The 24,398-nt window shown below is 46.8% G+C and overlaps 1 protein-coding gene across 5 annotated transcripts in view; it reads left to right on the forward strand.

The window, feature by feature from the left end:
* Window positions 1-24,398, forward strand: part of GBE1 (1,4-alpha-glucan branching enzyme 1) — a 224,084-nt gene that overhangs the window by 101,479 nt on the left and 98,207 nt on the right. For all 5 annotated transcript variants that reach the window (XM_040338757.1, XM_040338756.1, XM_040338758.1 and 2 more), the window contains 2 exons: window positions 6,235-6,325; window positions 6,538-6,747. In XM_040338757.1, the coding sequence (XP_040194691.1) occupies window positions 6,235-6,325; window positions 6,538-6,747 (301 nt within the window). The remainder of the gene's footprint in view (window positions 1-6,234; window positions 6,326-6,537; window positions 6,748-24,398) is intronic.

A 24,398-nucleotide genomic window follows, 5' to 3' on the forward strand; every position in this document is an offset into this window, starting at 1 on the left:
CAGGATGGATGGTTAATCTGCCATTTTTTTATGGGGGTTCTGCCCTCTGGCAAATAATTTCTCCCTTTCTGCCTGAGCCCTTTCATCCATTGAGAACAGGTTCTAGGACCTATACAGCATGTAATGTCTATACTCCTGCTTTGAGCAAAGCTACCATCTGAATTTAATGTTTTCCCAAACTGGTGGCTGGTAGGCAGCTGTCAAATCTGCTATTGCTTGCTGCAGCTAGGTGCTTTTACTGTAAACTGTTTGTTTGGCTCTGTTGACCCTTTTTTTTTCAGTGCATCTTTTTCAGCTGTATTGCTGCCCACCCCTTGATTACTGCATGGGGTACATTCCATGGTCTATGAATTGATTCATGTGTCCTATACTGAGAAATGATGACACACCTGTAAATTTCATATCTTGGAGTATAGTACAGGAAACGGGTCCCTCTTTTCTGTGATCTTTTTATTGCTTGCTAACAAAACGCTATGGAGTGGACCCAGCGAAACTTCTAATCACCCTACGTCCTGTACTGGACTACAAAGATACATTTACATGTCAAAAATTCTCTTTGGCCTTATACTTTCAATGATGCACAGTTGTACAAACTCCTCTACTGTACTGAAATGTTTACCAATGTGCTTGCACACTGAGCTTCTGATAGAGCTTCTGTGTAAATGATATATGTATAAGCTGCAGCAAGTCTTATATGGCCTGCCTAATTTCCTGGATGGAGGAAATCCAGTGTCATAGATTTTTTCCCCCTCCCCCCAGCCTGACTGTCCCTGGCCCACCTTTTTAAATTCTTTCACTCATGGGGGCTCAGCATGTAGGCTATAACTAGCACAATATGCATGAAAATGCAGTCTGCCTGGAAATGCTGACTCCTGCAGACTGACATCCACCCATCAAGACAAATAGGAGGAGTACTGGGAAAGGGTGTTGTGCTGGTTTTAGGAAGCTACAGTAGGTGAACCCGATTTTGTGTCAATCTCGCTCTCTTTCTCAGCGAGATTGAGCACCTACGAGCCCCATCGCGGGAGCCAGCGCCGAGCTGGCTTGCCGCGATGGAGACAGAGCCGTCATAGAAGCGACGGGAGATCCGACTTGGATTCCCGCCAATTCTACACGTGTGCGGCGTTTGTTATGAATCCTGAAGGGGAAGTCCCCGCCGGATTTTAAATAAAAATCCGGCATGGGTCCCCCCTCAGGAGCATACCGGGCCCTTAGGTCTGTTATGGGTTGTAAGGAGAGCCCCCCTACGCCGGAAAAAACGGCGTAGGGGGTCCCCCTACAATCCATACCAGACCCGTATCCAAAGCACGCTACCCGGCCAGCCAGGAAGGGAGTGGGGACGAGCGAGCGCCCCCCCCCCCTCCTGAGCCGTACCAGGCTGCATGCCCTCAACATGGGGGGGTTGGGTGCTCTGGGGCAGGGGGGCGCACTGCGGCCCCCCCCACCTCAGAGCACCCTGTCCCCATGTTGATGAGGACAGGGCCCCTTCCCGACAACCCTGGCCGTTGGTTGTCGGGGTATGCGGGCGGGAGGCTTATCGGAATCTGGGAGCCCCCTTTAATAAGGGGGCCCCCAGATACCGGCCCCCCACCCTAAGTGAATGAGTATGGGGTACATCGTACCCCTACCCATTCACCTGCAAGAAAAGTGGTAAAAACACAAATAAACCACACAGTGTATTAAAATATTTTATTTTTCTGCTCCGGAGGCCGCCCCCTGTCTTCTTTATTAGCTCTTTTACCAGGGGGGGCTTCTTCTTTGACGTCTTCGGGTGGGTGGGGGCCGCCGTCTGGTTCTCTTCCACCGCCGGGGGGGGTGGCTTTTAAAAAAGCCCCCACCCCCCCGGCGGGTTTCCTCCGGCGACTTCGGCGGGGCTCTTCTTCTTCCGCTATCCCGACGGGTCTTCTCAACTCTCCGGGGTTCTCCTTCTGTCTTCGCCGCTCTCCGTTGTTGACTCGGCGCACCCCGGTTCTTCGTCTCGCTGTCCGGTGTCTTCTTCCGTGCTGTACGTCTTCTCCTTCTGTGCTGTGATGAGTTCTTCTTCCGTGCTGTGACGTCATGTTCTTCACTTCTCTCCTTCTCCCGATGTTGACTCGCCGGTCCTCCTCGCTGAAATGACGGATGCGCGCCTTGCATCGGACCTATATAGGCCTCACAGTCCCATCATGCTCTGTACCTACCCATGTGATACCTACCACGTGGTAGGTATCACATGGGTAGGTACAGAGCATGATGGGACTGTGAGGCCTATATAGGTCCGATGCAAGGCGCGCATCCGTCATTTCAGCGAGGAGGACCGGCGAGTCAACATCGGGAGAAGGAGAGAAGTGAAGAACATGACGTCACAGCACGGAAGAAGAACTCATCACAGCACAGAAGGAGAAGACGTACAGCACGGAAGAAGACACCGGACAGCGAGACGAAGAACCGGGGTGCGCCGAGTCAACAACGGAGAGCGGCGAAGACAGAAGGAGAACCCCGGAGAGTTGAGAAGACCCGTCGGGATAGCGGAAGAAGAAGAGCCCCGCCGAAGACGCCGGAGGAAACCCGCCGGGGGGGTGGGGGCTTTTTTAAAAGCCACCCCCCCCGGCGGTGGAAGAGAACCAGACGGCGGCCCCCACCCACCCGAAGACGTCAAAGAAGAAGCCCCCCCTGGTAAAAGAGCTAATAAAGAAGACAGGGGGCGGCCTCCGGAGCAGAAAAATAAAATATTTTAATACACTGTGTGGTTTATTTGTGTTTTTACCACTTTTCTTGCAGGTGAATGGGTAGGGGTACGATGTACCCCATACTCATTCACTTAGGGTGGGGGGCCGGTATCTGGGGGCCCCCTTATTAAAGGGGGCTCCCAGATTCCGATAAGCCTCCCGCCCGCATACCCCGACAACCAACGGCCAGGGTTGTCGGGAAGGGGCCCTGTCCTCATCAACATGGGGACAGGGTGCTCTGAGGTGGGGGGGGCCGCAGTGCGCCCCCCTGCCCCAGAGCACCCAACCCCCCCATGTTGAGGGCATGCAGCCTGGTACGGCTCAGGAGGGGGGGGGGGCGCTCGCTCGTCCCCACTCCCTTCCTGGCTGGCCGGGTAGCGTGCTTTGGATACGGGTCTGGTATGGATTGTAGGGGGACCCCCTACGCCGTTTTTTTCGGCGTAGGGGGGCTCTCCTTACAACCCATAACAGACCTAAGGGCCCGGTATGCTCCTGAGGGGGGAACCCATGCCGGATTTTTATTTAAAATCCGGCGGGGACTTCCCCCTCAGGATTCATAACAAATGCCGCACACGTGTAGAATTGGCGGGAATCCAAGTCGGATCTCCCGTCGCTTCTATGACGCGCTTGCTGGGATGTGCTGTCACTATTCCAGTGAGTGTGAGATGTCGGCGAGATCTCGGCACCCTGTCGCCGAGTATCAGCGCGACGCTGTCGTGCTAAAAGCACAATATCACAAACACCTACTGTATGTACAGCACCCAGCTTTCTTCCTCAACCCCCATCTGCCTACATTGCAAAGAGAAGCTCCAGTGAGTTCCAGTGATAACATCGCTGGGCTATAATGCAGGGAGAGCTGCTAAAGAAGGGCTAAAGGTGAGGAGAATTTGTGCTCTCCCCGCTTCCATCCCTTCTTTGACGGCTCTCCCTGCATTCGGTGTCCAGAGCGCACCCAATAAAGATCCTCACTGCCTTATCCAACTCACGAACCAAACCTTTGGATCCATGTACATATAAAGAAAACAAGCTGCGCAAATGAACATGAAAATATGCAAAAAAACACAATCTAACCAAGTAGGTGAATGCATATATGGTCGATATTTCTGATCTCATAACACAAAACATCCCTATTTGCAATAAATTCTAATGTGTCCAGATACAAAATGAACAAATGAATGTTCTATTTTTCAAAAAAACACATCAGTAGATGATCAAAAAAAAGTAGGGCTGTTACTGATCAAAATTTTTCTGTTCGATTAATCTTTTTTTTTTTTTTTAATCGATTAATCAACTAATTTCGATTAATTATAACGCACATACAGATCCAACTACTTTTAGCTGATCTCCTTGCAGGCTGATTCCCATTGCAGCTACCAACCACTGTAAAAATGGATAGCAGGATACAAAAAACACACAAAGGCAGCGCTCGATGGGAATAGCATTAAAACTTTTATAGTTTTCAAGTAGGTAACCAAATAAATATTGCACTGGAGATAAAATCGATGTAGCTACATAAACTGTAAAAATGGTGCGAGTAATACCAAACGGTACCAAAAGCAGTCATAAAAACATGTAGCTAAGTATGATACTGGTATAAAAATGTGTACAATTATACCACTGCTGAATCCAGATGAGGAGAGGTTAACATCAGTCCGTCGGCATATAGATGTCCCATGAAGGGAACTATCACAAGTCCCAGTGGATGGCTGTAGAATCCCAGGGTGATAGAGGGAAGTGTAACAGCCCTTGCGTGTGGCAGATAGGAAGGTCCCGCCGGCATGCAGATATGAAGGCACAGCAAAGGAGCCCTTCAGATGGACACGGCAAGCACCGCTGGTGTCTGTGACGTTACTGGATCTCCGATGAAACTCCCTGAAGGCCCAGAAGCCGGCGGAGAGGTGAGTACCAATCAAAAGAATTTTAATCGATCAAAAAAATTAAAGATTAATCGATTAATTAAAAGTTAATTTGCACAGCCCTAAAAAAAAAGGCTAAAGATGTACAGTCCTCCTATAGGTAAGTTGGTAACTTTAAACCAGAGCAAACCAAGGAAAAGTGATGTAATAGGAAAGAAATCCTCCACCTTTTATATAACTGCCTCTTACCGAAGATGAAGATCCCAACTAGAGATCTTCTGTAGATGTATGGCTTATAACCTGGCCTAAGGGCCTATGCGACTGGCTGTCGTTTCTTCGGCAATAAATCGTTCCCCAACCACTCACAAGCAGTCATGTATGATCATAGCCAGGTGAGGAAGGAAAGAAAGGCCAACATAGCGTAATGGAAATTGGTTAAAATTACACTTACAGTGTAAAGATAAAAAATTGCATGTGGAAATCGTATAGCCGGCCGTCTAACACAGCCATCTACATGCAGGTACCCAGTCTGTGGCTTTGTTCTTTCCATTCATTACCATTCTGCACAGTGGGCAGGATGTGAGTGGAAGTGCAGCTTTCTAGTCTCCCAAGACCTCCAGCCTGCTTGAGACAGTTTTTACTACAGTCAGGTCAGCTAGTTACTTTCTGTACACAGACCAGACCCCTGGATTCATGGATCAGCTATATTTGATAGTTCTGCAGGCATTCAGCTTCTTTTTTCCATAGCCATAGTCTTGAGTCAAGACCTGTGCACACCTCTATTTGTGAACCGGACCTTCTGCCATCCCTCCTGTGTAACTGGATAATTTGTGTTCTGTTTTTATTTTCTCATGAATAAAGGATACGTCCTCATTCATGAGAGGCACTGACAGGGGAATCTACGATTCAGTTCCTTCCATCCTGAACATGCCCACTGGCCATAAAAGAGCAGAGTCTCTTTTGGAAGTGATGCTTCCAGTCTTCACTAGACATGCCCACCAGCTGCTCTTAGACTTGGAGGGACATAACAGACTGTGAATACCACAAAATAAAGGTGTAAAAACTGATTTTTGCATTTTGGGACAGAACGCTAAACATGGCTTACAATAATGATTTTGGGGGAGTGTTTAGGTATAATACTTTTTTCCACTTTAAAGCGGAGTTCCAACCCACTTTTGAGAATTGGTCTTAAACAAATGACCACCTCCACCCCTCGTTTTTTGGATATTAAAAAAAAATCTTCTATTGTACTTTTTTTATTAAATGCATAGTGTATTTCCGATCCATCCGGTCCATGTCGCAGGACGTCGTATGCTTTTTGTGTGGCGAGCCCCCCTGCTGTTTTCTGGGACACACACAGGTCCTAGAAGACAGCTGGCCATTCAAAAAGCACAGCGTGATTCGCGCATGCGCAGTGGGAAACAGGCAGTGAAGCTGCAAGGCTCTTCTGCCAGTTTCCCTTCGTTAGAATGGCAGCGTCTGCACCTGATCTGATGGACGGATCGGCCTCGGGGGGCCGATATAGCAGGCTCCCTGGACAGGTAAGTGTCCTTTTATTAAAAGTCAGCAGCTACAGTGTTTATAAATATATAAAAATAAAATTGAAGCACCGCTTTAAGTACATAGAGACCTGTAATCTGAACACATTTCTAAATGTTTATTTCATACAGGCTATAACTGCATACAAATGATGGCTGTCATGGAACACGCATACTATGCAAGTTTTGGTTACCAAATCACCAGTTTCTTTGCTGCATCAAGGTAAAAATAAAACCCTTTTCTTTAAAAAAAAATTATCTGTAAACAATATTGCTTTTACCTTTGGTCTAAATAAAGCACAAGTAATGTTTTTGGCTTGCCCATTACTGGAATAATTTTGATTGCAAACATACAGATTTAAAAAACTTAAACGAAGGGTAAATTCAAAGCCACCTTTATTATAGTTTGCTTTTCTATACCTTTTAATTTTACAGTCGTTATGGGACACCAGATGATTTGAAAGAACTAATAGATGTAGCTCATTCTATGGGAATTGCAGTTCTGCTGGATGTAGTTCATAGCCATGCATCAAAGAACAGTGAAGATGGACTCAACCAGTTTGATGGTACAAATTCCTGCTTCTTCCATGAGGGCCCAAGAGGCAGCCATAATCTCTGGGACAGCAGGCTGTTTGACTACTCTAAGTGAGTATAGATTTTATTTCTGATGTGCTTTTTTAAAACTTGTCCTGTTTTTTTCTTTTCTTTGTTTTCTTTATATCATGTAATTCAGGGGTAGGCAACCTTTGAGGCGTGGAGGTCTACCTGAACAACATGGAAGAGATCAAAGCTCACAAGGGTGCATTGCCCCTTTTCTTTTTTTCTTTTTTACCACTACAATACCAGACACTTTCACCCCCTTCCTGCCTACAGCGCTGTCACACTTTGAATGACAAAGGGTGTAGGACAATGGTCAGCATGGCAGAGAACAGGGATCAGCAATGTGGAGGACAGGAGTCAGCAGGGTGGTCACCAGGGCAGAGGACTGCCCTAATGCCCCCTGCCCTGCTGACCACCATCCTCTGTTCTGCTGACCTCTATTCTCTACCCTACTGATGCGGACAGGGGTCGGCAGGGCAGATATTTCCCCTATATGCAGAGCAGGGAAGCGTTGGTACCACACTGCTGTTTGTTCATCTGGCATGCTGATTGGCACCAGCCCTCATAATGTCACACACAAGTGCCTGGAATGGATAGGAGAGGATGACTGGTGAGGAGCACCCAAGCACGCTAGATATGTTGCTTCCCTGCACTGCTCCACAAGTAGGGGAAGATCACCTCAGATGGAGGATTGGCAAAGCGGGGATGCAATTTACCCATCACCTGCCCATGATCAGAGGGTTGCCGACCCCTGATGTAATTGGTGGTTTATGATATATTTGACAGAGCAGAAGCGGCTCTAGGCTTTGTGAGGCCTTAGGCAAAACTTGACATGGGGCCCCACTCTTGCCCATGATGGGAAAAATAATTCAAGGACAAGAGCCTCTTCCTTACAACCCTGGCCGGTGGTTGTGGGGGTCTGCGGGCAGGCGTCTTATCAGAATCTGGAAGCCCCCCAAGTCCTGCTCTTTAGTAACTAAGGGGCAGGGGCCATCCGGTGATGTCTGCTGGTGAACCCGCCCCTTTGTGACATCATTGACTGAGGGAATGCTGGGTCATTGACGTCACAAGGGGTGGTGTCACTGATATTCACTGGTTGTTGGGGACACTGGCGGCTCCGCTCCTGAGTCAGGGCTCTTAACGCTGCCTGAGCACAGCAGCATTAAGGTCCCCTGGGGTAATGCATTGGGTAAGTTAGGCAGCCGCGAGGCCCCTGTGAGTGCGAGGCCTTAGGCGACTGCCTAATTTGCCTAATTGAAGAGCTGCCTCTGTGACTGAAAGTTTTTGAGCATCATGATCATTGCTGTAGTGCTAGAGAGCAGTGAGTTTTTAAGCAATCTAAGGTTCTCTATTTTTCACAGTGATTTGTTAAAACTTGCTGAAAAAAGTTAATTCTTCCAAGCAGAAGAGCAAATGATTGGGAGTACAACACTTGCTAACAAGGATTGTTAGGGGTCACTTTTCTCAGGTTGCATTTATCTTCCTCTTATTATTCCTGCATTGAAAATAAGTAGAGATGTCTTAAAGTAGCTCAGTGTTAGGTTCCAGCATGACACCCCCTATAGAGAAATTATTGTAAACTCTGGAAACAGAAGACTACAGCCTGCCATATGCTGCATGACTTATAATGTCAAATCAAAATTCTTCAAAATGTGGTTATAATTTGAACAGATTAAGGGCAACATATATGTAAACCCTGCCTTGTTAAAGAACCAATTACCGGTATGTTTCAAATAGAAATTCAAACAAACGGTTGGTGTATATAAGTGATCATATTAACAATTACCATATTCTTAGCTGGATGAGGGGTAACATCGTCTTTCACATTATACAAAAAAATTGGGCTAACTTTACTGTTTTGTTATTTCTTTATCGTACATCACGGGACACAGAGCAGCATAGCCATTACATATGGGTTATATAGTGTACCTTCAGGTGATGGACACTGGCACTCTCCGACAGGAAGTTCCCTCCCTATATAACCCCCACCCATAGTGGGAGTACCTCAGTTTTTTCGCCAGTGTCTTAGGTGTTGGTGCACGTTGAAGGTTGTGCCTGCAGTTTGTCCTTGGGACCAGGGCCAGCCGACCGGATCCGTCCAGGGTGCTTCATAGCCAAAGTGGACGGTACCCGGGCCCCAATTCGTGGATGGGGTTTTGCCTATAATGCCTCTCCTTGGAGGGCTGGACTCTGGGTTCCAGGACTGGGTTTTTTAACCTATGAATACCTGCTGCCAGTAGTGCTGTATAGGTCCAGGTGTGTGGTGTTCCTGACTTGGACCCCGGTCCCTGAAGGTCTATGACCATACCCACGGTGAAGGGGGAAGATTGGGCCTCTTGCATGAGCAATACCCTGCGGCGTGGAAAGGTAAGCGGGGGGCCTACGGAACTTGGTTTGTCAGTGGGCTCCCCACAGGGGGACTCTGGGGGAAAGCCTTTTTATGCCTCTGTGCATGGGCTAAAGAGAAACCACAAAGTCTGCATGACTGGATGGCTCAAACACCCAGGTATACTGTTCCTCTGGCTGGGCTAATAGACTGCTGCTGCTGCTACAAGGTGTTTTTTTGCTCCATGAGATGTAAAAGGGGAGCATGTCAGGTAAAATACTTACTTCCTGATGTCTGTGTGTGCTTCCAGCAGCTCCTGGGCTCCTCTCCCCACATGGCTTCCTGCTTCCTGCAGAGCGGCGTCGGGAGCGCGCGCGCGTGCGCGCGCACTGTTATAGGCGCCGACGCTGCGTGGAGGGGGCGGGGGACGCCCGGGGAGTTCCCTCCCCTCTGTACATCAGAGGGGAAAACTCTATTTAGCCTGTCAGTCTGCTGAAGGCTGTGAAGGGACACGGAGCAGCGATGCTGAGCTGAGCAGGATAGGTTTGCCTATGTTATGCTGACACAGTGACACCTAGTGGCCGTTTTTTTGTACACACCTTGCTAGAGCTGTTTAAGCTCATATTTTCTCTGAAAAGCCGGTGTACTAAGTAGCAGTCAGAGTACTTTTATTATTAGGTACTCTCCTAGCCCAGCATTAAGGGAAGCAATATTAGGATGTGATTAAGCCCTTGGGGCTCAATATTGTTTTCTCTTGTTAGGTTTTGGGAAGTTTAGTTTCTGTCTAACATTACCCTAGCCTAATTTTTTCCTCATTTATGTAAATGTGTGTTTTCCTCCAGCTATTACAGTTAGTTGTATATTAGCGGAGTATCTCAGATTTGTTTATCATGGCTCCTAAGGGTGCAGGGAACGCTAAAAATGCTAAAAGTGTTAAAAAGCCGAAGGGTTCCCCATCGGGCTCGGAGGATATTTCCCAGAATCCACCTGCCCCTACCTCCCCGGAGGATCCGGAGGTTGCTGCCCTGGGTGAGCCATCGGGGTTGCTAGGTGCTATGGCGGGCCCTATTCAACCAACTCCTTCCTATGTCACGGAAGAGATGTTAGCCTCCACCTTGGGTGGATTTGAAAAAAGGATGGCCGCTCTTATTACGGCCTCTTTATCCGGGAAGAAGCGGGCTAGATCCCCGTCTCCCAGGTTTGAATCTCCTGAGGAAGATGTCCTTTCCACTGAGGAATTGGAAGATACAGGAGACCAGGCTGAGGATCACCTGGACCATTTAGGTTCTGAGGATTCTACTATAGAAGAACCTTTTTCAGCTTCTCACGCAGAAAAATTGTGGGTTCAGTCCTTAACGGATATGGTGCGGTCAGCCTTTAAAATGCCTTTGCCTCAGCCTCTGGCTTCCGCTGTTTCCTCATTGGGCTCCCTAAAAGCGCCCCAAGCCAACCTGGTGTTCCCGGTCCATCCTTTGTTAAAGGACCTGATATTTCAGGACTGGGTTAAGCCAGACAGGATTTTTTTGCCTCCTAAAAGGTTCACAGTTATGTACCCTTTAGAGGAGGAGTTTTCAAAAAAATGGGCTGTCCCCACTGTTGACGCAGCCATATCATGTGTCAATAAAGCTTTAACGTGTCCAGTGGACAATATTCACATGTTCAAAGATCCTGTGGATAAAAGGCTTGAGACCTTACTGAAGGCATCCTTTGCCACAGCGGGGGCAGTGGTCCAGCCAGCTGTAGCTGCCATTGGCGTCTGCCAGGCTTTAAAAGACCAGGCCAAGCAGGCCCTAAAGGACCTCCCGGCTCAACAGGCTCAGGACTTGGCCGACCTACCTAGAGCTTTATGTTTCGCGGTAGACGCTATCAAGGATTCAATCCAACAGGCGTCCCGCCTATCCCTGTATTTGGTTCACATGAGAAGATTACTTTGGTTAAAGAACTGGTCTACAGAAACCCCCTGCAAAAAGCTCCTTACAGGATTCTCCTTTCAAGGAGAGAGATTGTTTGGAGAAGATCTTGACAAATATATTCAAAAGATCTCTAGTGGTAAGAGCACCCTCTTGCCGGTTAAGAAAAGGTTCCGGGGTCCCTTTAAGCGTCCAACCTCTCCAGTTCCAGGGCCCTCATTCTCTAGGCAGTATCGACGGCCTCCTGGACGCGCAGCTGCAAACAGGCCACAAGGCCAACCTGCAGGGAACAAGAGACCGTGGAACCGTAAGCCGGTTAAGGCTGCCCCTAAGGCAGCCTTGTGAAGGGGCGCCCCCACTCTCTCGAGTGGGGGGAAGACTCCGGTTGTTCTCGGAGTTGTGGGGGGCCAAAGTTACCGACCAATGGGTTCTGTCCTCAGTGACTCAGGGGTACAAGCTGGAGTTTCGGGAGTTCCCCCCTCCTCACTTTCAAACGTCAAGACTTCCAGGCGACCCTCAAAAGCAGGCATCACTTCTGTCCGCCCTAGAGCGACTCCTATCTCAAGGAGTGATTATGGAAGTACCAGCAGGGGAGCAAGGACAAGGGTTTTACTCAAACCTCTTCATTGTCCCGAAGCCAAACGGCGACGTCAGGCCTATACTGGACCTAAAGTCATTAAACCGCTTTTTAAGAGTCCGGTCCTTTCGAATGGAGTCCATTCGTTCGGTGGTGGCCGCCCTCCAAGGAAAGGAGTTCTTGGCCTCCATCGATATAAAGGACGCATACCTGCACGTTCCGATATTCCCAGGTCATTACAAGTATCTGCGTTTTGCCCTAAACTATCGGCATTTTCAGTTCGTGGCTCTTCCGTTCGGACTAGCCACGGCCCCTCGGGTTTTTACGAAAATCCTGGCCCCCGTGTTAGCCATCCTAAGGGAACAGGGCATTCTGATCATGGCCTACTTAGACGATCTTCTGGTAGTCGACCACTCAGCGGCCGGCTTAAATCGGGCAGTGTTGCTAGCAGTAAACTGCCTAGAGTCCCTGGGTTGGGTTCTAAACCGGGACAAATCGGCCCTACAGCCCACAAGAAGGTTGGAGTATCTAGGTCTGATTTTAGATACAAGACGACAACGGATCTTCCTGCCCCAGTCCAGAGTGGACTCGATAAGGGAGTTAATCCACTTAGTCCTAAGCAGCACAAGGCCATCTATACGCCTCTGCATGCGCCTGTTGGGAAAGCTAGTGGCCACCTTCGAGGCAGTACCCTATGCCCAGATCCATTCTCGGAGGCTACAGAGAGCGATTCTCACGGCCTGGGACAAAAGACTCCAGGCCTTGGATCTTCCCATTTCCCTTCCCTATGCGGTAAGGCAGAGTCTGTGTTGGTGGCTAGTCACAAAAAATCTTCTGAAAGGAAGATCGTTCAGTCCCCCCTCATGGAGGATAGTAACCTCGGATGCCAGCCTATCAGGCTGGGGTGCAGTCCTAGACGATTTAACCCTACAGGGGAAATGGTCAAGGGCAGAATCAGCCCTACCCATAAATGTCTTAGAGATCCGAGCAGCTCGGTTGGCTCTTTTGGGCTGGACGGAGGTTCTGCAGGGCTCCCCAGTAAGGGTACAATCCGACAATGCCACTGCCGTAGCTTATATAAACCACCAGGGTGGCACCAGGAGTCAGGCAGCCCAGAGGGAGGTAGATTGGATCTTTTTATGGGCAGAAGCCCATGTCCCCTGCATCTCAGCTATCTTTATCCCCGGGGTGGACAATTGGCAAGCGGACTTTCTCAGCCGCCAACAGATGTCCCCAGGGGAGTGGTCCCTCCACCCCGAAGTGTTCCAGGACATTTGCCGGAAGTGGGGTACCCCGGAGGTGGACGTTATGGCGTCCAGATTCAATGCCAAAGTAGCAAAGTTTGTCTCCCGAACGAGGGATCCATTGGCCTGCGGCACGGATGCCTTGGTGTGCCCTTGGCATCAGTTTGCGCTAATCTATGCCTTCCCTCCAATACGGATGCTACCCCGTCTTCTTCACAGAATTCAAAGGGAACGCAAGCCAGCGATTCTAGTGGCCCCAGCGTGGCCCCGAAGACCTTGGTACTCCTTGATAAAAAGGATGACCGTAGAGGAGCCTTGGGTCCTCCCTCTACGTCCGGACCTCCTCTCACAAGGGCCATTCCACCACCCTGCCTTACAGGCCCTAAATTTAACGGCCTGGCGGCTGAGTCCCTGATTTTTTAGAAACAGAGGCCTTTCAGGGCAGGTCGTTTCCACCCTTATAAACGCAAGAAAACCAGTTTCCAGGTTAATATACTATAGGGTGTGGAAGGCCTATATTACCTGGTGTGAAACCAGGAAATGGGATCCCCGCAAATATACCATTGGGAGAATCCTGGAGTTTTTACAGTTGGGAGTGGAAAAAGGTTTGGCGGTCGGCACAATCAAGGGGCAGGTGTCTGCCTTGTCGGTCTTCTTCCAGAGACCTTTGGCTGCCCATTCCTTAATGAAATCCTTTTTACAAGGTGTTATTCGGGTGAATCCCCCGATTAAAGCTCCCCTGTATCCTTGGGATCTAAATTTGGTTCTATCGGCCTTGCAAAGGCAGCCTTTTGAGCCCTTGTCCGCGATCCCTTTGGTCCTTTTGACTAGGAAACTAGTGTTTCTGGTGGCCATGGCATCCGCCAGAAGAGTGTCGGAGTTGGCAGCCTTGTCATGTAAGGCACCTTATTTATTAATGCATAAGGACAGGGTCGTTTTGCGGCCACTTCCGTCCTTCCTGCCTAAGGTGATATCGAATTTTCACCTTAATCAAGATGTGATTCTTCCATCATTTTTTCCAAAACCTTCTTCTAAGGAAGAGAGGTTACTACATTCCTTGGATGTAGTTAGAGCTGTAAAGATTTACTTGGAAGCTACAGCCCAGATTCGTAAGACGGACGTCTTATTCATTCTGCCGGAAGGGCCCAAAAAGGGCCAGGCAGCGTCTAAGGCCACTATTTCTAAGTGGATTAGGCAGACGATTATACAGGCCTATGGCCTGAAGGGGAAGAGTCCACCCTTGTCGGTTAAGGCTCATTCCACTAGAGCTATGAGTGCCTCTTGGGCAGCGTATCACCAGGTCTCTATGGCCCAGGTCTGCAGGGCAGCAACCTGGTCATCTGTCCACACATTTGCAAAATTTTATCAAATGGACGTTAGGAGGAACGCTGATTCAGCTTTTGGGCAGGCGGTACTACGGGCCGCAGTTTAATCTCCTCTTGTCCGGTGGCACCTCCTGTTTGTTTTTTTCTGGTTGTCTCCCTCCCCTCATGGAGCATTGCTTGGGGACATCCCATATGTAATGGCTATGCTGCTCTGTGTCCCGTGATGTACGATAAAGAAAAAGGGATTTTTAATAACAGCTTACCTGTAAAATCCTTTTCTTGTAGTACATCACGGGACACAGAGCTCCCACCCCTCTTATGGGGAATTTTGGGATGCATATTGCTTGCTACAAAACTGAGGTACTCCCACTATGGGTGGGGGTTATATAGGGAGGGAACTTCCTGTCGGAGAGTGCCAGTGTCCATCACCTGAAGGTACACTATATAACCCATATGTAATGGCTATGCTGCTCTGTGTCCCGTGATGTACTTCAAGAAAAGGATTTTACAGGTAAGCTGTTATTAAAAATCCCTTTTTTTTAATTCATGAAACTGTTTTTTTCCCTAAAAAAAGACGTTTGAAAAATTATTGCGCAAATACCGTGCGAGAAAAAAAGTTGCAATGACCGCCATTTTATTCCCTAGGGTGTCTGCTAAAAAAAAATATGTAATGTTTGGGGGTTCTGATTAATTTTCTAGAAAAAAAATTGTGATTTTTACATGAAGGAGAGAAGTGCCAAAATAGGCCCGGTAACGAAGTGGTTAACCTACAGGTAAGCCTAGATTAAGGCTTGCCTGTAGGTGCAACAAATATCTCCTAAACCTACACGGTTTTGGAGATATTTGCAAAAGAAAGGCACCGATGTCTACGGCGCCTGCGCCATAGACAACGGCGCGCAGGCGCACTGAGCGTGCCTTTACTAACCGCGATCATGCCATTAGTGACGGCACCCGCGTGCATGCGCGGAGTGACATCATCGCGGCTCCAGCCAGTCACAGCGCCGGAGCCGCGATATACGGAAGTCACTCGTGGAGAGATGGCGCAGACGGAGGAGGTGACCGAGCACCGCTTTGGGGGCTTCGATCTCAGGTAAGTACTTCATAATGAGCTAGTATGCTATGCATACTAGCTCATTATGCCTTTGCCGTGCAGGGTGTTTTACTTCCTGTTGAAAGCCTTTTATATATTTTGTTGTCAAATTTGTTAGCATTTGAACATGACAAAAATTGACAAACACTGTTTTGGCGTAATAAATATTACATTGGGGGGGGTGGGGGGGTAGTCTAGCCCTGTCACAGCATGTGAGAGAACATACCAAACTACAGAGATAAGGAACGAGATTCACAGTAGCAATAAAGACTATCAGAGGTGTGCTATCAGAGGGGCAACCTGGATGAGTGTCATGGAGGCAAAGAAGAACAGTTGCGACAAACAACCAGTCCTCCGAGCAATCCCAGTATGTGTAGGCAAATGACGACAAGATAGATCAGATAAAGATGGGGTTCTTGGCGAAGTGAGTAGCGTTACTAAAAAATAAAAGGAGGGAGAAAAGAAGATCGTATGAAAAGGGAGGTGAATAGGAAAACAGAAGAAGAAAGAGGGAGAGGAAGAAGATGGATCAAGAAAGGGGTAAAATAGGTTGGTTCCCCAGGGGAAAGGTGGCCCCATCTACACTGAAGCTCAAACAGTTGGATAGACAATTTACCAAAGCAATAATAATGGCTCGTCAAAGTAAGCAGGTAAACAGTGGGGGTTATTTCCGAAAGGCAAATCCACTTTGCACTACAAGTGCAAAGTGCACTTGAAATTGCACTGAAAGTGCACTTGGAAGTGCAGTTGCTTTAGATCTGAGGGGGACATGCAAGGAAAAAAAACAGCATTTTGGCTTCCACATGATTGGATAATAAAATCAGCAGAGCTTCCCCCTCGTTTTAGATCTACCCCTCAGATTTACAGCGACTGCACTTCCAAGTGCACTTGCAGTGCAATTTCAAGTGCCTTTTGTAAATGACCCCAATGTTTAATCCAGGGGAGCTAGATTGTTTTAAATTTGCGCACTTTCTTACACCCAATAGTTTTCATTTTAGGTTGGATCAGGGCTCGGTTCACTCTATTTCTAGTTACGGCTACACTAAGGGTCGAGGATTTTCAGACCTTGGCTATGGTTGCCTTTTTTAACCTCTTTACCACCGGGCTAATTTTTCAGATTCGATGTTTACGAGACTTAAACATTTTTTTTTGCTAGAAAATTACTTAAAACCCCCAAACATTATATATATTTTTTTCTAACACCCTAGAGAATAAAATGGCAGTCATTGCAAAACGTTTTGTCACACCGTATTTGCGCAGCGGTCTTACAAGCGCACTTTTTTTGGAAAAAAATCACTTTTTTTAATTAAAAAATAAGACAACAATACATTTTGCCCAATTTTGTTATATATTGTGAAAGATAATGTTACGCCGAGTAAAATGATACCCAACATGTCACGCTTAAAAATTGCGCCCGCTCGTGGCATGGCGTCAAACTTTTACCCTTAAAAATCTCGATAGGCGACGTTTAAAAAATTCTACAGGTTGCATTTTTTGAGTTGCAGAGGAGGTCTAGGGCTAGAATTATTGCTCTCGCTCTAACGATCGCGGCGATACCTCACTTGTGTTGTTTGAACACCGTTTTCATATGCGGGCGCTACTCGCGTATGCGTTCGCTTCTGCGCGCGAGCTCGTCGGGATGGGGCGCTTTAAAAAACAAAATTTTTGTTTTCTTATTTATTTTTATTTAGTTTTATAATTTTTTACACTGAAATTAAAAAAAAAAAAAATGTTATCACTTTTATTCCTATTACAAGGAATGTAAACATCCCTTGTAATAGAAAAAAGCATGACAGGTCCTCTTAAATATGAGATCTGGGGTCAAAAAGACCTCAGATCTCATATTTAGACTAAAATGCAAAAAAAAGAAAAAAAAATTGAAAATGTCATTTTTTCAAATGACAAAAAAAAATGTTTTTTTAAGAAGCTGGGCGGGACTGACGTTTTGACGTCACTTCCGCCCAGCAGAGCTATGGGGACAGGTGAAGGACATTTTTCCTTCAGTGTCGTCCCCAGTCAGCTGCCAAATGGTCCCGATCGCCTCCGACGGCTCCGGTAAGCGGCGGAGAGCGGCGGGAGGGGGGGCCCTCTCCCGCCACCGATAACGGCGATCTCGCGGCGAATCCGCCGCGGAGACCGCCGTTTTCGTGTACACCACCGCCCACTGAAGAGATGGATATCTCGGTTGTGGCAGCAGCTGCTGCCGTTACCGAGATATTCATCTTTAAAAACAGGCCGTCTTTTAGACATGGGCCGGTGGTCAAGAGGTTAATTTCCTATAATTGCCAAGTATGAGGTAGGTCGCCAGGTCTTTCTCCAAATCGCAGCTTGGGACTGACATGCATAATGCAATAAAACATGGCCGTAGCCAGTTTACCAGCATTCCTTTGGAGTGAGGGATACAACTGAAGTATCTGGATGAAGCCCGCTGGAGAACGTCCAAACTCCATGCAGATGGTGTCCTGACCAAGATTCGGACCAAGGACTCTAGTGATGCAAGGTAGAAGTTCTAGCCACTATGATGCCCAATTAACATTAAAGCATATTTAAAACAAATCACTATAATCTCATAAACACTTTAAAGTGTTAGTATATTTTCAGCAGCTGTTTCCAATCTTTTAAAATGTAAAATAATACCTGGTGATACTACTATGAAAGCCTTTCCCAGTATAGGAGGTAACAGTAAATATTGACAGAAGCTCTGCATTTGATGAATTATTTGATACTGTTTTAGTATTGGGAATTATTTATCTTATGAGAGAAATCTTGATCTATATGTTTAAAGCGGAGTTCCGGCCACAATTTCACTTTTTAAATATAAATACCCCTGTAATACACAAGCTGAATGTATTCTAGTAAAGTTAGTCTGTAAACTAAGGTCCGTTTTGTTAGGTTGTTACAGCATTTAGACACTTTATAAAATAGAAATTGACTGGGGCCATCTTAAATGTGGGCATCATGAAGCTAGACTGTATGACTTCCTGGATTTCAGCCTTGCAGATCTCGCACATGCTCAGTGCTGCACAAGCAGTGTAATAGGTTTCAGATCAGGTTTCAGCACCTGTACTGTCCAAATCACATGATTCTTCGAGACTAGGGAGTGCACAGACTCCTGGAAAGTTACATTCACTACATTCCCAGGAGTCTGTGCGGTGTAGGTTAGGAAGCTTAAGCACCTAGGTGCAGGAAGAGGGAAGATTAACTATTCTGCCTAGCAACAACACTTTGAAGGCATCTAAAAAAAAAGTTTTTTTCTTAAAGGACTAATGACATTTTTTTAAAACTACTGCTGTAATGTTATATTTATGGGTGGAACTCCACTTTAAGCGGCTGCTGATGTAAACATAATATGTGAAATACTTTGTTTTAACATTTAGTTTTGTGTCTGCTGTGGAAATTTGAACACCATAGTGCTGAGATAGGAGAAGTGGGTATCAGTTGTGTCAGTTTTTTCCTTTTTAGAATATTTGATACTGCTATGAAAGCCTTTCCCAATATAGGAGGTAACAGTGGTTCTGTCAGGGCCGATCCTAGGGTCACAGACGCCTGGGTGCAGAAATATTTCTGGCGCCCCCACATGGGCGTCGTAATCGTACTAACTCCTCTCCTTTACAAATGGTTCTATGGCTACGACTCAAATACAGAGATGCTCCCTTAAGAAGTCTTCATTAGTGTTCACCATCAGAGTGCCCCATCAGAGCCCCCCCCACATCAGGTGTCCCCCATCAGAGCCCCCCCCCACATCAGGTGTCCCCCATCAGAGCCCCCCCCACATCAGGTGTCCCCCATCAGAGCCCCCCCCCCACATCAGGTGTCCCCCATCAGAGCCCCCCCCCCACATCAGGTGTCCCCCATCAGAGCCCCCCCACATCAGGTGTCCCCCATCAGAGCCCCCCCACATCAGGTGTCCCCCATCAGAGCCCCCCTCACATCAAGTGTCCCCCATCAGAGCCCCCCCACATCAGGTGTCCCCCATCAGAGCCCCCCTCACATCAGGTGTCCCCCATCAGAGCCCTCCCTCACATCAGGTGTCCCCCATCAGAGCCCCCCTCGCATCAGGTGTCCCCCATCAGAGCCCCCCCACATCAGGTGTCCCCCATCAGAGCCCCCCTCGCATCAGGTGTCCCCCATCAGAGCCCCCTCGCATCAGGTGTCCCCCATCAGAGCCCCCCCCCCCACATCAGGTGTCCCCATAGATCAGTACTTGTCCAATATATCCCTGTAGCTCGGGCACGCTGGGAGCAGAAGCACATTACAGGGGGCGGGGCATATGTGGCATCTTTGGTTACTTGGAGGGTGGCACTTAGAGAGCATTTCTTAGAGTGCACGGGATGATTGGCAGCAGCTCCAGCCAACCCAGAAGCCTCTCATCACACCGCCTATGGGAGAAGAGCTGACACACGCAGAGGGGGCGGGGCAGACAGGAGATTCCATGCACACCGGACAGAATTAATTAGTGGAGCCTAGTACCGGAACTAGGCTCCGCTGTGGTACCCAGCCTGGATTCCGGGGACAGCGGAAGGTATGCGCTCTTGTCAGTTGCCAGCGGAGAGAGCAAGTGGGATGGGGAACCGCAGCACTCGCTACATGCACTCCGCCTCTGGACACAGACAAGGAGGAGGGAGGGGAGCACTTTGGAGTTTCGGCGCCCCCACCTCTGCGGCGCCTGGGTGCGGAGCACCCCCGTGCACCCTGCCTAGGATCGGCCCTGGGTTCTGTTCCTGCATGGTCACCCTGTTAAATGCATTCCAAGTTTAGAATACAGCATATTTGGCAACACACATTGTGCAGGTGATGTCCACTGTTCACTACCATGTAAGCCAGTCCAGAAAAAAGACATGCAAACAGGAGCAAGTGCATGTAGACGGGGAGTGACTCTAAGGCCCTGTACACACGAGGAGACATGTCCGATGAAAACGGTCCGCGGACCGTTTTCATCGGACATGTCTCCTGGGAGCTTTTGGTCTGATGTGTGTACACACCATCAGACCAAAATCCCTGTGGACAGAGAACGCGGTGACGTAGAAGACACCGACGTTCTCAAACACGGAAGTGCAATGCTTCCACGCATGCGTAGAATCAATTCGACGCATGCGCAGGATTTCGGGATGCTGGTTACACGTCATAACCAGCGGACATGTCCGATTAGGTGTACTAACCATCGGATATGTCCTACGGACATGTTTCCAGAGGACAAGTTTCTTAGCTTGCTAAGAAACTTTTGTCCGCTGGAAACCTGTCCGCTAGGCCATACACACGGTCGGACTGGTCCGCGGACCAGTTTCAGCGGACATGTTCAACCGGGTGTACGCGGCCAAAGAGGTTGGAGAGGATCAGTGACACAGATGCAGAAAAGTATTGACACAAAGCGTATTTAGGGTGGAACATGTAACATGTTCCAGCTCCTGCCTCCTCTCCCCCCGATCCTCCACTTCCTTTGACAATGGGTGGGGGATCTTGTCCGCCCACACGGCCCCATCATTCATTGTCAGAGTTCTGTGAATGAATAAACAAGTGCCATCAGCCACCGTGCCAACGGCTTGTGGTTCTCAATGAACTACTAGGGTGTGAGTGAGGGCTCTCTTAGTTCATTGATTCTTCCTACAATTCAGTAATTGGAGGTACAAGCAGGGACCTGGCACCAGGGCTGTGGAGTCGGAGTCGAGGAGTCGGAGTCGGGGGAAATTTGGGGTACCTGGAGTCGGAGTCGGCAAACAATGCACCGACTCCGACTCCTACTAAATTTAGATTGGAATTAAAAAAAAAAAAAAGCAAGTTTAAATGTCCCAATTCACAAAAAGTTATAATTAATGACTTCTCTACTGTAAGAATAAAGACCAATGCATGCAGTGCCTCACGTAACCGCAAAACGAACACGTTAAGTGACCGTGAAGAAGCATGCTTTTCATGTGCTTCACTATATGGCACGCAACGCACAATTAGGAGCTGCAATACTTATACTTTCCATAGTGTTGTGTTCTGCTTTTACAGGGAACGCATGTTAGAGAACCAGTAAGTGTCCAAATAAAAAAATTCCAACAGGAGTTTTGTAAAGCACTAAAAGAAGTTGAAAAGTATGATCGCTCATCAAAACTTACTGTTGAAGAAGCCATCCTTGTTTATCCAGAGATCGTTAGTGATGTGGCCAGAATAGTTACTGCAATGCCACCCACCCAAGTCAGTGTCGAAAGATTATTTTCAGCCCTAAAAATAATAAAGTCGGACTTAAGAGCCTCTATGAAAGAGGATCTGGCAGAGGCAATTCTCTTCCTTAGAACTCTACATTGAATTGATTTGCATTTGCTAAGCCTAGAACTACATTTCAAGATTAATATAAACCATTTCTAGGTTTTACACATTTTGTTTTTGGTTCATTATAGATAAGCTTTGTTTTTGTTCTAAAACAACCAAATAATGTGGTTTGTATTTTTGAACTGGTAAAGATCCTGTTCCTGATGTTTATGCCTGCTGCTACTATCCAGTCACTTGATTGATCAATAATATTTTTTTTATAAAACGTTGTTTTCATTGTGTTTGTCTTTTGCTTAAACTGTGCAATACAGTAGACTGTTGGCTTCCCAGCCAGTAGTCCTGTGGTAGGTTGCGTTTCTTTCCCTCAAGGAATGTATAAAATACATTCGCATATTAATACAGGGGAGTCGGAGTCGGAAGTACATAAAACTGAGGAGTCGGAGTCGGAACATTTATCTACCGACTCCACAGCCCTGCCTGGCACATTGCACCCATGATCTGGTAATCGCGGGTGCAATGCTTTACTGGCTACAGTGTAAAAAAACAATGAATGCACATTTGTTTACCTGCAAAAAGATGTGCGTTTATTTTTTTTTATAAAAGGCAAACTTATTCTTTAAAAAAAAAAAAAAATCATATTTACGGTATATGACAATTTGATGCAGAAAATTTCAGCTAGCTAAGTGTATCAAAGTTAGGGATTAGATCTGCTTTAAAACTACTTGATAAACCTTTTATTCTGCCAAACTTTAAATAACAGCTCTTTTAAGTGTGGCTAGCCCAACTTTCTTGTATTTCTGTTATTCCATATTTGTCAGAAGCAATCTGTTTAATGTGCATGAGTTGTCAATGTTTGTTTTGTTCACCTAAAACACTATGCTGTTTTTTTTTTTCGTTGCCACTTAGTATCCGCATGTTAGTCAAGCAGAGCACACATAATGAGATTACTTCCTAAGTACATTACGAGGAAGAAGCTCATCTTGTATGGTGCTTAGATTCTGTCTGGAAATATTTAAGACATCTAAATCTTTTAAGGTGTTCCTTGTTAAATGACTGTGAGATGACAAATAGCCTATGTGTATATGAGGCAGCTGTCTTGTAGCAAGAAGTGAGCAGTCTGCAGTTTACTTTTGACAATGCTAATAGCCCTGTGCATCTTTTTAGTGTATCTGTGTGTGGTACAGCTAAAGAAGTGTATTAATATGACATAAAAAGTCATTTCTGAAATGAGCTCAGCTCTGAGTTGTAATTCACGGAGTGTTAAAATTTGCAGTTCAGACAGAGTTCTATTTTAACTGCAGTTAAGGGAAACTTGTGATACAGAAATATATAAATTGTTCCAAAAAAACTTCTGAAAATGCCAATTGCCTGGTTGTCATTCAGATTTTTTGGCTTGGACACTTTGGGGCAGATCCACGAAGAAGTTACGACGGCGTATCTATTGATACGCCGCGTAACTTCTATTTTGCTCCGGCGTATCTTTGTTTTGTATCTACAAAACAAGATGCGCCTGAAGCTAGGGTTAGATCCGACTGGCGTACGTCTTAGTACGCCGTCGGATCTAAGGTGCATATTTACGCTGGCCGCTAGGTGGCGCTTCTGTCGAATTCCACGTAGAGTATGCAAATTAGCTAGATACGCGAATCCACAAACGTACGTCCGGTCGCCGCTTTTTTACGTCGTCTCCGTAAGGCTTTTTTCGGCGTATACTTACCCCTGCTATATGAGGCGTAATCAATGTTAAGTATGGCCGTCGTTCCCGCGTCAAATTTTGAATTTTTTACGTCGTTTGCGTAAGTCGTTCGCGAATAGGGCTTTGAGTAGAATGACGTTGGCTAAGCATTGGCTTGTTGCTGGTTAATTTCGAGCATGCGCTCTGGGATACCCCCACGGACGACGCATGCGCCATTCAGAAAAAACGTAATTTACGTCGGGTCAAGTAAAATTGGCATAAAACACGCCCACATCTTTAACATTTGAATTCCGCGCCCTTACGCCGGCAGAATTACGCTACGCCGCTGTAACTTTAGAGGCAAGTGCTTTGTGAAGACAGCACTTGCCTCTCATAGTGGTTGCAGTGTAGCGTTATTACGATACGCTACACCGTTATAAAAATACGATCCGCTACGTGGATCTGGCCCTTTGAGTCACTGAAACAAAATACACTCCAGGTCATGCATGCATTCTGATTTCCTCCATACTTGTTCCTGGTAAGTACTTTATAAAGTGTTAAAAACTAGAAGAACAGCATGAGCAGAAGGCAACTACTATTCTAGTAAGGGGTTCAGCAGTCATAGTTTTTTTATCTGAAACACGCACTACAGGACACAGGGCTGGTATTCATAGACCATGGGTTATATGCCGATAGCCTTCAGGTAATTAGACAGTGGAAAAAGATTTTTCTCATCACAATGGCAACCTCTTGCACAATGCAGTTCTTATTTGATTTTACATGTTACACCTGGTCCCCACTAAGTGTGAGTTCTGAGTGGTCTGATCACATTATCCTTGGATCCCCACAGAGGCAATAATATAACCTTTATGGGAAGGCTTGTTTGACCTATCCGGTAGTTCAGAGATCCATTTAATAAGGTGAGCGGCCTGCATTGATTTATGGATGCACGTAGCTGAGAAGTTTTTTTGAGCACAGCTGAGGAGAACTTTTTTTCGTTTATCCATTCTCTCTCTGCTTTATTCTCAACCTGTGGATGTACTATGGGCTATCATATTTGAATTTGGATGCATCATGCTCTTGAAAGAAGTAAAATTTTATTTATGACTGTGCTCATCCTTCATGAATTTATAGATATTTATTTATTTTAGCGCTGCACTATATGCTTATGGATTTTATACCTAGGGTTTGATATATTGACCATGAATGCTTAGCTGCTTATCTAGTTAGGGATTTTTCTTTCCCCCTTCTTTTTTGTATTATTGTAATGAACATGTTCTAGGACAAAATTTTAAGAGTT

Source organism: Rana temporaria, chromosome 2, assembly GCF_905171775.1.
Source record: "Rana temporaria chromosome 2, aRanTem1.1, whole genome shotgun sequence".
Taxonomy (NCBI): Eukaryota; Metazoa; Chordata; class Amphibia; order Anura; family Ranidae; genus Rana; species Rana temporaria.